Below are 11,899 nucleotides of genomic sequence, written 5' to 3' on the forward strand. Positions count from 1 at the left end.
TACAGGAATCTATCATGGTTGGACAATTTTTCAGTAGCATTAAATAATAAAGACTGCATGATGACACAGTTTCTACCACTGTTGTCTTTTCTAGGCCTAAATCCAGGGACGTTTCCATGAACCCATAAGGGTAAAAAGATATGGAGAAGGGATAGCTGGTTGCTATACATAATGTAGCTCATATTTCCCCCAAAATTTAAAAGATTACTTTTCAAAACTTACCAGATTATCTGGAATATACTTTGTACTCCCTGAAATTTTCAAGGAATTTTCACTGGATAGATTCTTATAACCTATTTTCCTGAGACTTGTTACATAATTTCCTGGAATGAGGAAGTTGTGTTTCAGAACTTTCGTGCAACTTACCGTCCTGAAAATGGCTACTTTTCCAGATCTGTGTTTTACCATGTAGTACTACCATTTCTTTCTAGAATTTTTTAGAACTAAAAAGGAAATTTATGACACGCCAGTCAATCATCCATGTAAAAAACAAGCTATTTTAGTTTTTTTTCTGTCAAAGCAACTCCAGCGTTACATCCTAAAGTTTAAAGGCTGTTTTTTAACAGACACAGAGGCACATCATTACACCAGCTAACACGTCCATTTGCAACTGTTGCACCCTTCTTCTACAGCATTTACAGCTTGTGTACGTGTCACCAGTCTTATTTTTGAGTGTTGTTTTAAATGATAGTCTGTTTTTTAACACAGTTTTAAATACCATTCATTGTATTTAAGTACGGTACTTCTAAGTTGTGATGCAAAAGAATTAATAACACCAGCTGATGATTTAAAGTCCTGACAGTGTTTATAAACTGAGTTTTTAACACTATGAAAAGTGAAAAAAATTAAATAAAACTACATGACTGATGACACTGAAAAACAACAGGATGAGAAAGTCAGTTTGAACAATTACACTGCTTGTTCTTTCCTTTAGCATGAAAATTATTTTTTAACTTTTTTCTTCTGAGCTGATTGCTTAAAGTTGCCAAACCTCTGGCCCCAGTTTGGTGCGAAAACTTACCTTAATTTCCCACAAGCTGCTTTCTAAGGCATGACAAAGAGCTGGATCCACTTCCTCCATCACATACGGATCTTCAAGAAGCTCTGTCAACGTGAACAGGAACGACTACAATTAATAATTGAACCTTTGTTGTGTTTAAGAAGCACAAACAAAATTCTTATACATCGCTTTTAACAGTAATAATTTAACGTTAAGAGCAGACCCAAGCAGCCATAAAGACTAAATGTGACTCACCATCTTCTGAGCTGGGCTTGTGAATCAGAACTCTGCAGGATGGATGGCGCCGGATCAGGTTGTAGATGAAAGGCAGCACTATGAGAAGAGCTGTGGGCGGAGCTGTAAGGGCCAGACGAGCCAGGCGTTTGGCGAACGCAGCCACCAGGTAGACTGGCAAGTGACTGGAGACGAGCACAGACATTGCATACACTTAATAAAGTGTGAACTTTACATGTCGTGTTTTGTATGGGCCGAAACACACAAATGAAAAGCAGCAAAGATGGAATGGTGTTACCTGGAGCTGAGGAAAAGATTAGCCAGGTGAAAGAAGCGTGCCCTGTACTTCACATGGAAAACAGACGGCTCGAGAAGATTATACAACTTTTTGTAGAAATCAGGATAATCTCTGTAAGCAAAACGAGAAAACCAAATGAAAGAGTTTACATTTTAATGTGTCATTTAAAGATGAACTCAATTCGCTTTTCATTGCCATTTCTGCTACTACTCAGTGAAAGAAACTTATTTGTTTTTATACGATACTCACAGATTGTGTTGATGGATGAGGACAAATAAGCCATTTAGGGCCAGCAGACTGATCGCCCCACCTATTAGAACAGAACCACAATAGGTTTATGTTTTTCACAAACACAGTATATTCACTTACTCCATTTCAGTTTTAGTTTGTTAAACAAACCAAAAACAAGAGCCTGCCGCAGAACATCTACCATTGCTCTGTTATAAACTTACCAACATCATAGGCAGCTGTCAAAAAGTCAATCATCAGAGTGGGTTTGCTCATGTGAGGCAAGATGGAGTCATGAAGGACCACTAAAATCTTTTTATACATGCTGTTGGGCAGCTATATACAGAAAGAGAGATTTCAAAACACAGTGAGATGAAGGAAGTAATCAATGAGGTCAAAATGTTAAATGTGTACTCTAAAGATTTACCTTATACTTAAGAAAGCCCAACCACATTCTCTCAAAGGCACGTTTGTGATCCTGAAGGGGAAACAGAGAATCACTCTGCTAAGTCGGTACACATTTAGGACAAGAGGAGGCAAGAGTTTAAATATTTCACTTACATGCAGCTTTGCAGCCTTCCAATCCTCATGCTTGGCTGGAAAAATAATTTCAGGTTAGCGATATTCAAAAGAATCTCAAAGAGCATTTTTCTTCTTCTAAGTAGTGACTGGTTAGTAAAAACAATTCAAACAGACCAGCTGTTCGCTGCCAACTCTAACTTACTTTCCTGTTTGACCATAAAGTTGGTAAGCTCGGTCTCCTGGCTCGGCATGTTGATGTTCAACATGAGAGTGAACACGTTGGACTGATATACGGGCAAGACAGCCTAAGAAGAAGAAGAAAATTCAAATAAGATAAATCACAGTAAAGAAAATGTCAGTAATAAAAGATGCAACTTGAAGTTGACTGTTTCCCACCCCTTTGCTTTTGTTCATGACTGTGGCCACGTTGTCACGGATGAAGCTCATCACATAGTAACGTATGTCGTCCATCTCAAGGAACTCCTGGAACCTGGAGATCAGCAGGGAGTTGTCCAAGCTCTGAGACAGAATGTTGTGCACCACGGCCTGTCAGCAAAAGAAACCCAAAATGTCAAACGTGTCCTACACTCACAAGGATTTTCAACTTTTTATAATAGGATGGGAATTCATTGACATATGCAAAGGAAGGTGTGACATATTAATTAGGAATAACAGTACTGAAAAACTCTTACTTGGATCAGTTCTCTTGGGAAGCTGAAGTATTCACTCCAGTCCAGGTCTTCCAGAGGATGCAGTCCTTGTTCAGCAGCAAATTTCATCAGGCAGCACAGCGCACTCTCCTATATTCAGATATAATACATTGCTGCTTAAATTGCTGTGAAAAAGAACTTTCTGCCTTACAGATTTAATCAGTTTTTTTCTTTTTTGCTCATTCTGTCACATTTTAATATTTACTTTACTCAAAAACAAAATTATGACAGCCAAAAATAACTAAAGTAAGTCATATTCTGTGGTAAGCAGAAGGTGTGTGTTATGTTACATCTGGTGTAAATCTAACATGTCAACCAAAGACCATCATCAATGCTAACAGGAGTTCTGCTTTTAGAAAATAAATAAATCAAATTTGCTAAACCCCAAAGTTATCTCACCTTAACTTCATGCGTTTCATGGTGGAGATGCTCGAGCAGTATCTCCACACAGTTGTTGTAACGATGACGCATAAAAATCTTGTACTTCTCATCTGGGCTGTGCTCACCTGAAGTAGAATACGATAAAAAAGAAATTACACAACTTGAAGGCCCAATAACCTGAAGCTCGCCGTTTAGAACGGGGTGATAAATGAGACAGAGCTACACCCCACAGCTCATTTGTGAAGACTAAGCCCAAATGGAGATGCAAAAGCCAATCAAATCTAAAAATTTGTTTTGTCACATTTGACTAATCGTATCTAATCAACAAACACATAAGAGTTCACTCTTTGCATTTCCTTCTTATTGTTATATACATTTTTGCTTTATTCTAAACTTTATATCTTAAAAATGTGACTAATCACATTCGTTCATAAAAAATAAACTGCACTACTGCAGTTCTGTATTAAATAAAATACAACAACCTTTGACTATTATCTACCAAGTCAAATCATCTCTTCCAAGCAGAAAGCACCTCAACAAAACCTCTAACAAGTCCTATTAAATATTTAAAATATATATTTTCTTTATGGCTTTGTCTTTCTCTGGGATACAGTGGCCCATCTTACTCAGTCTTCAACATAATAAATCTCAGAGAACAAGGCATTCAAGTATGACCAATCCCTATAACAGGAGCAATAGTCAGAAAGTTCGAAACTACTGGAACATTGACAAACAATGCAAAAGCCTTTTGTATCCCATCATCACAAAGCATTTCTTAAGCACCAGTTTGACTTTATTGGAATAGTTTGCAGGTCAGTTGAGAATGAACTTTTCAGCTATAAACACTCTAGGTGCATCTGGAACACAAAAACATGATGACGTAGCAGATAAACTCCAGTATGGTGGAGAATCTGTGATGCTATGGGCCTGATCCATTCAGGGGAAAAAAAAAAAAAAAAAAAAAAAAAAAACAGACCGTTTCCCAAATGGTCTTCAGAAGGTTTCAGAAACTCAATCCACAGGCTTCCAGAAGATCGTGATAATGTCATAACATTACAACGATTTATTTCATATCTTAGAGGTAACAGCTTCTACCATCTCAACTGTTTAATTGAAAACTTTAGATCATATCACTTACCCTTTATCGCCTCATCCTCACCAGGGAGCTTTCCAATAAATAGATCCTTTCTCTTCAAAAGTGTACAGAACAGCTTGCAGCAGGCATCAACAGCGCAGATAACGTCTTTCTCTTTTTCTGACTATGTACATTTAGGAAGCAAACGTGGACAAGCATGCAGGCATTAGCTCAACGAAACGTGTATGCGGTAGATGTCAATGTTTGTTGGGTGTTTCAATATTTTCTCACCTGAAGAAACTCGAGAACGTCAAAAACATCGTTGGCATGTTTTCTACTTTTAAGTACACGCTCAACTATACCTTCAAAGTCGATTTTGATCTTTTTTGCATTTGCTTTAGAACTCACGTTGCGCTTTTTGGCCGGCGCCATGTTTGTTGACTGTGTGGTGCGTTCGCGTATCCACCGGAGAATAGGACAAAGGGCTTACACAAAAACAGACGTGTATCACAGTTTGTGTCGCGAGGACTCGTCGTGACCTCAATCTAAATCGGGAAATATTGAATGCGAGGGAAAACCCTCATGATTTCCGGATATTATTAAATCATATGTTAGCTACATTTGCTGCAAGAAAACCTGGAAGTTGCCCAAATGTGCAACGCTCGCATACCTATTGTGCATTTTGGTGTGCAAGTGACTTAATTTGTCTATATGTGGCTCGTCAAATAAACAGCAAAATAGGTCAATCTGCACAACATAATTCCAGACCAAACTGCTCATCTAAATTAGACCGAGCTTGACAACTAATTCTGAAAAACTAAATTGCATGGTGTGTCACGGGAATGAAATTATTTACTAATGCTTTTATGGTTTTAATAAATATGTCCAAACTTTAAGAGTTATTATTGAACATTTTAAATTATTCTGGAAAGTATTAGTTATATAAAAAATGTTAAATGTCTACTTTTGATGCATTACAATTTGGTTTTTGATAATTATTGTAAATAATTGTAGGTGACCATTTTAACAACAAATTTACTACATAAACATAATCAGGAAATCTAGTAACTTACTGTGCTGAATTAAAACGTGTCAACTGACTACCAGTAGATGGTGCTCTCTAAAAAAATAAAAATAAATAAAGATTAGAGAGTATCTGCTTCATCAATTTTAGTTCCATACAAAAAAAAAAAAAGATATCTTAGGGATATGATTGACTCAAAGGACTAAATTACTTTATTTTTTACTGTTGATAAAAAATACAAGACACACAGTCAGAAATGTTGGAAATAAATCAGAACCAAAAAATAAAAGGTTTTTGATTTAGGGTAAAATTCACAAATTGAATCTAATCAGAATTAAGATTTTTAGAATGAGAATGGTACTCATTCTGTGTTTACCCAGAACAACTGATGTCTTAGACATTAATTGTTTGGGTAAACACAGAATGAGTACCGTTAATTAAGCATATATATTAATTTAAATGAAATGACCACCAAGAATTAAAAAGATGACATTAGATAATTGATAATTATTTTATTATGCCAGTTGTTAAACATAATTGTTCTTAATATTTAAAACAAAAAATCAGAGATAATACCAAAAATAAAAAATAAAAAAGGCGTCTCTCCACAGACGGTCTAATCGGAGCCGTTCCCTTCATCTGCATTCTCCTGTAGCGAAAAATGGGACAAACAATTAGCTACAATATAACAATGTATTTTTCCCCCCCAATGCAATACATTTAATTATCAAATTAATAACTGATGCACCTGTTTTTGGTCCTTATTGTCTTGTGTTCCAGTAACTGTTGCTTCAAAGTCATGGCTGGGAAGTGTGGCCATCCAGCTGAGCATGGAGCCCTCCTCACATTCCGTCTTGACAATGGTAGGATATATGTGAGCCTCTTTGAAGGCCTTGATCGCCTCCTCCTCGCGATCCCACTCTAGCCGCTCATGCAGACCGTCCCCTCCGAAGCGCTTGTTGTACCGATCAAAGTGAACCCTCTCGAGTACCAGCCCGAGTCCCGGAGCTTTTGGGACGTCCACCTTCTCCTGACCCCAGCTTCGCTCCATCACCTCCTCCTTGGCGAAGCCTCTGATCACTGCGATCACCAGGCCGATCATCTTGCGAATCTGGTGCAGCATAAAGCTCTGGCCTCGCACGGTGATCACAGCAAACTCGTAGCTGTTGCGGACAAAAGGCTCTCCGCAGGACATCTCTGTGATGTAGCGGCGGGCGCTGGGGTCACTTGGAGCCTTCTGGGAGGTGAAGTTGTGGAAGTTATGGGTGCCTTTGTAGAGGGCAAAAAGTTGGTTCACCTTCTGAAGAGTCTCTGCTGCTAGACGAAATGCCGCTATGTTCTCGGTGTCATAGTCTTTAGGAGAAAAGGCTACAGTTGGGAGCATGTAGGCGTACGTACGGGCATCACAGTTATTTTTGGAATTAAATCCCTGGGTCACTCGCTTGAGCCCTGTTGCAGCAAAAAATGAATAAATACATCAGAAGCACATCCATGGATTCCAATCAAATGTATTAGAGGTGAATCAAGTTTTTCTAAACATTTGACCTGTCAATGCATATTTTAGCACGTTAATGACTATAAATAACAGTATTTGCATTTTCATTTTTCATTTTACAGCATATAATTGTAGTGATTAGCATAGCACTTTGCATGACAGCCCTCATTTGAGCAATGCATAAGGTTAAAGGTTGGGTTGACAGGCTCATAATCCGTTTAGTGATGCAGATACAGAAGAGTGGTGGAAAAAAATGCATGATCTGAATCTTCAGTAACAACTACAGTTACAACTTGGATAAGGACCAATGTGACCTGTTAGTTCTTGGGCATCAGCCAGGAAAAATAAACTGAAAGTCAGTCTTGTTCACCAGCTAATTTTCCAGTCCCTCTTATTTCTAATACAACAGTCTTACCAAGCACCCTGATCTGTGGTGGTAAATTCTCATTGATTTTTTCTATTATGTCCTCAATCAAACGGAGCTTCAGTGAAACCACTTGACCAGCAGCAGAAACACCCTGAAGAAAGATAAAAATGTAACAATGTATCTGTTACAAAAAAAAAAACTTGACTAAATTTACAACATCCTACAAAATAAAAAAATAAAAAAAATAGCGTAGCTATCATCAATTAGGAGCAAAACAACACATTTCTTTCGTACCTAAGTTTTTTTTTAGCAACAATATGGCAAATGAAGACAAATAACTTTTTTTTTTTGTAAATTTTTTTCCCCCATCAGTCTTGCAGTGCATATTTGAGGTGCATGAACACGTACCTTGTCTGTTCTGGCACATCTTTGGAAGGACATCTTCCTCATGTCATCACCGTGGTTTCCAGGAATGCAACCAGATTTAACTAGAGCAGTGACCAGATCATCTTCAATCGTTCTAAACTGGGAGTTTCCAGGATTTCTCTAAAAGAAAAAAAGCAGGTGGACAGATGGCATAATTAATAAAAGTTATCCATTAAAATACATTACAAAAAAGTTAAGAATAATAAACAAGTGCCAAGTAGTGAGGTTTATTATTATTATCAGATATTTTTAAGTGTGGTTGGACTCATCCACTTCTTATGAAGTTCACGGTTTTTGCAATATTGCTACATGTAGTAAAGGAAAATACCTGCATGCCATAGTATCCCTTTCCAGAATATGCCAAAAGAAGGACCACTTTCTTCTTTGGGAACCTCTTGTCATCTTCATTGTGCTCCCCTTCTGCTTTTATTCTCTTCGTGGCGCTCTCAGCTGAGTCCTCATTCACCTCATTTGGCCTTTTTAACAGCTTGGCTGTCTCTTGATCTCTGGCTTCTTCACTCATTGTGCACAATAACTTTAAACCTGTAAATATAGCACTGTACATTTGTGAAACCAGGAAACGAGATCACACCAGAAATAATAAATATGTAGATTTTGTTTTCTTGACCTACCGTTTGTCTCTAACAACTGTCTGTAGTTAACTAAGGCACTTAACAGTGGTCTTGTTTTAAACATGTCAAGCTAAAAAAACTCATCAGAGGTTCCTGCAGCAGCGTCGGCATGCAACCTGCTCCATCAGCTGAGAAAAAATATCGCGAGATACGTTCATTAAACAGCCGGTAATTGTAACTCTTCGTAAACTTCGACGAACAGAGTAAGCGTGCCAAAAAACTTAAATGTCCCGTATAAAATGCTGTATGCAACAATCAGAGATGTTCTTCTCAGTCACACATGGTGCTGCTAACTTTGACCTCAAAAATATCGCGAGATTCCGTGTTTTCCACGGTAAGCGGAAACACGTGATCTCCAAAGAAGGCGGAAATAGGTTGGCTCTACCTCCGCATGCAGAATTGAGCTCCACGACAAGGTTAGTTTTATTTCAACATGTGAGTTCCTGTTTGTATCTTAAGATTGCATGGAGAGAAACCTACTGGGTGCATTGTGTTGCAAGGTTTTCCCTCAGATTAATATCACCTTTGCTGTTTATTGAAATTAAAAGTAGTGTTAGCAATTTAAGCATAAAAGTTTATTTTAATCTTTTTTGTTTGAATTAAGCAATTGCATGCATCAGATGGACCGTCAACTAGATTAAATATTTCCTTCCTTTGTACGCAAAATTGAAAGCCACTTAAATTACCTACCTTTTATATTTGCTTTGTTCTCAGCCATTGATATTTATCTAGGACTGTAAGAATGCCATTTTGTCTTCATATACATTATATAGTTTTTCTGAAGCTGTTCTGCATCTCATTCAGTGACATGTTAAGAGCTGTTAATGAATGGAGTGAACCTTCTCCTGGGCTTTTCCACTTTGACTTAATATGTGTTAAATAAATGATAAAATTCTGTGATTTTGAACATTTGATGTACGTCTGGAGAGCATAACATCAAAATAATGTGGATTTATCGCAGCTGATTTTACCATTGCAACATTTAGTAAAATGATCACAATTGCACTACCTTCTATGATTGCAACCCTGATTTGAGGTTAAATTTAAATACCTTTTGGATGTGGTAAGGACTATCCTTGCTATTTTTGTCCTAACATACAAAACCATAGACTTGAAAGAGGATGTACTTTCTTGTTAAAATGATTGTATATTAGCTTAGTCCAAAATGAGATTGAATGAAACTGTAAAAGTAGTTAAAATCTTTAACTGCTGTTTCCCTGCACTACTTTCAGATGCACGTCTCAATCTTTGATCTCAACTCAAAGATTCCATTGGAAGAATGCAACACATGCTGTAATAAACTGTTCCACTGCCCCATTTGTCCCAACTTTGACCCCACAGTGAAGGAAAGGATTGAGAAACACATGAACCACCACATTAGTCATGGTTTGCCTTACAAAGGTACGTTGGTGTGTGCCTGAATGTAAAGTGCTTTGTAAATGAATTCATGGGCCAGTTAACATTTTGTCATGTCACAACTTTAGTGTATTGTCCAAGTAATAAACTTGTAATGTGATCCTATCTTGTCTCCAATGGTTACCTGCCTGGATAGTGTGTCTACCTTCAACTCTGGTGAAGATATAGATAATGCTGTTCCTGTCTTTATGCTCTTATTTTACATCTGGGCATCATTTGATAGTTATTTTGTTTGCCTTTTGGATATTGTTGTGTTATGAATCACTTGTCAAATAAATAGCTGTGACTACTTAATAGCAACACACACAAAGCACACTCCTGTTATTCACCCTAAAAGGTTTGATATTTTCCATACATTTATATTTATGGAAAATCCATACATTTATATTTATGGTGATTGTTTTTATCCAGACTGAGTAGGATTGGCGGATTCCCAGGCGCTTTGTGCAGAGGTTGCCAATGTTATCCAGGGTAAATCTGCAGACTTCCTAACTTCATGCAGCCTTCAGATTAACTCAAAAACATTGTGTAGATAGCTTCATGGGATTGGTTGCCATGCCCATGAAGCTGCACACTACCCTTGGATTACCAACTGCAAAGCAAAGGCCAAGGTGTAAAGCATGCAAACACTACACTCAAGAGCAGTTGATGTCAGTAAAATGAATTTGTGTGAATCAGTAAGTCACCCAATACTTTAGCAATATTGTGTATTTATATTATTTCTTATGCATTTTTGTTTTTTTCTTCTGCAGACAAAATTTTACTCCGATGCAGCCTTCATTGTAGGCCACAGGGACATTTCCACTGCCCCATCTGTTCTAGAACAGTCATGCGCCGTTTGGATATGAAGAGGCATTTACTGCTATGTGAGGGATTTATGGAAAAAGATCCAAGCCCAGAGCCATGTCTGCCACCCACCTCACTCCCTAATGACCATCTTATTAAGCTACTTTCTTCGCCGTCTGTGAAATCTCTCCTGCAAGTCATCCCCCCGTCTAAGAAGCCGCTCCTGCAAGGTGCGCCATCTTCTGTGGAGCCTCTCCTGCCTGATGCTGCACCCACTGTGAAGCCTTTTCTGCCAGACACGGCTCCTGGTCCCGTTTCTGATCCGCAATCCTCTACATCTTCGAACGAACATTCCTATTCTCAAGCCTCTGGGCCTGATGTAACCACGGCTTATGGAAATGCAGTGAAATGCCCTCACTGTAATAATAATATTTACTTGCTTATGTTCAACAAACCTCCCACTTTTAACATAAGTAACTGAAAGTTGCTTGATGAAAGTTCATTAAATAGTGCCGTAAAAATCAAAGGAGAGATTGTATGCCATGGGTTGGTCTGGAATTGGGCTTTATTCTGAGAGAAAACAGATTTATCTCTGAATGAATGATAAGCAGATGACCAGTGGTCATCCACTGAGAGGCAGGGTCTTTAGGTCAGGGTAGTCTTTACCCAACATACATTAATCATTGGAATTGTTAGTTTGTCTTATTTTGTTTGGTTCTTGTACATAAAAGGTAAAACACTGAAATTTTTTTTTACATATTTCTTAAATTGTTTTCAAGTTCAGCTGCAACCTGGACTATGTGTACAAATAAGATCTAAAAACACCACTATCAATGTTTCCACATGTCTTAAATAAAACCAAAAAGCTTAGAATAGTTAAGAATCCAATAATCTGTTATTGTGGGAATGATTGAAATGAATCATTAGTACATTGTATTTAAAACAAACAAAAAAATCTTGTACAGATGTTTTTCAGTAACATGTTGACAGATGAGGGTCAGTTGTTCTTATCTCCTAAAAGTCAGATTTATTAGGATCTTTTTGTATTTTTATGTTTTTAAGTTTTATCTTATAAGATTAAATATAATTTGTTTATTGAACTTGTTTGAAACATGCTTCTTATTTCATAAAAAAAACAAGGATTTCTGAATTTTATCAGCAGTCTTTCTCTTTTAACTATTTATGGCAGATTAATAAAATAGCAATATAAATGAAAATAAAATCCTTACTTTCACCAGATAGTTTTTCAATGTTTGTCTGTGAAGGTCAGAAAAAAACTGAAGCTGTATTATTGCGTTTGACCAC

General features: G+C 37.4%; 3 protein-coding genes across 5 annotated transcripts; 1 reads left to right on the forward strand and 2 right to left on the reverse strand.

Moving 5' to 3' along the window:
- Nucleotides 1–6: 6 nt before the first annotated feature.
- On the reverse strand, nt 7–5,058 carry LOC106940415 (nucleolar complex protein 4 homolog). The gene is made up of 14 exons (XM_015023157.1): nt 4,740–5,058; nt 4,512–4,632; nt 3,392–3,498; nt 2,975–3,082; nt 2,679–2,828; nt 2,485–2,587; nt 2,322–2,356; nt 2,188–2,238; nt 1,985–2,096; nt 1,782–1,842; nt 1,533–1,643; nt 1,256–1,419; nt 587–1,104; nt 7–523 (listed from the first exon to the last, which is right to left on the reverse strand). The coding sequence occupies exons 1-13, from the start codon at nt 4,878–4,880 to the stop codon at nt 977–979; spliced, it is 1,392 nt and encodes a 463-aa protein (XP_014878643.1). The 5' UTR covers nt 4,881–5,058; the 3' UTR covers nt 7–523; nt 587–976.
- Nucleotides 5,059–5,964: 906 nt separating this feature from the next.
- Nucleotides 5,965–8,684, reverse strand: LOC106940417 (tRNA pseudouridine synthase A, mitochondrial-like). Of its 2 annotated transcripts, none has more exons than XM_015023161.1 (6): nt 8,393–8,684; nt 8,089–8,317; nt 7,743–7,880; nt 7,383–7,485; nt 6,221–6,921; nt 5,965–6,121 (listed from the first exon to the last, which is right to left on the reverse strand). In XM_015023161.1, exons 2-6 carry the CDS (start codon nt 8,281–8,283, stop codon nt 6,089–6,091), a joined length of 1,170 nt encoding a protein of 389 aa, XP_014878647.1. In that variant the 5' UTR covers nt 8,284–8,317; nt 8,393–8,684; the 3' UTR covers nt 5,965–6,088. The 2 variants fall into 2 exon arrangements, with proteins under 2 accessions (XP_014878647.1, XP_014878646.1); XM_015023160.1 differs by having other exon boundaries at nt 8,089–8,303; nt 8,393–8,683.
- LOC106940418 (uncharacterized) lies at nt 8,593–11,541 on the forward strand. 2 transcript variants are annotated; one of them, XM_015023162.1, is made up of 3 exons: nt 8,593–8,827; nt 9,625–9,793; nt 10,561–11,541. In XM_015023162.1, exons 1-3 carry the CDS (start codon nt 8,618–8,620, stop codon nt 11,073–11,075), a joined length of 894 nt encoding a protein of 297 aa, XP_014878648.1. In that variant the 5' UTR covers nt 8,593–8,617; the 3' UTR covers nt 11,076–11,541. The 2 variants fall into 2 exon arrangements, 1 of the variants encoding a protein (XP_014878648.1); XR_001423085.1 differs by having other exon boundaries at nt 8,721–8,808.
- Nucleotides 11,542–11,899: the final 358 nt, after the last annotated feature.

The sequence above is a fragment of the Poecilia latipinna genome, unplaced genomic scaffold (assembly GCF_001443285.1).
Source record: "Poecilia latipinna isolate Pla-1442-1.1 unplaced genomic scaffold, P_latipinna-1.0 Scaffold3217, whole genome shotgun sequence".
Taxonomy (NCBI): domain Eukaryota; kingdom Metazoa; phylum Chordata; class Actinopteri; order Cyprinodontiformes; family Poeciliidae; genus Poecilia; species Poecilia latipinna.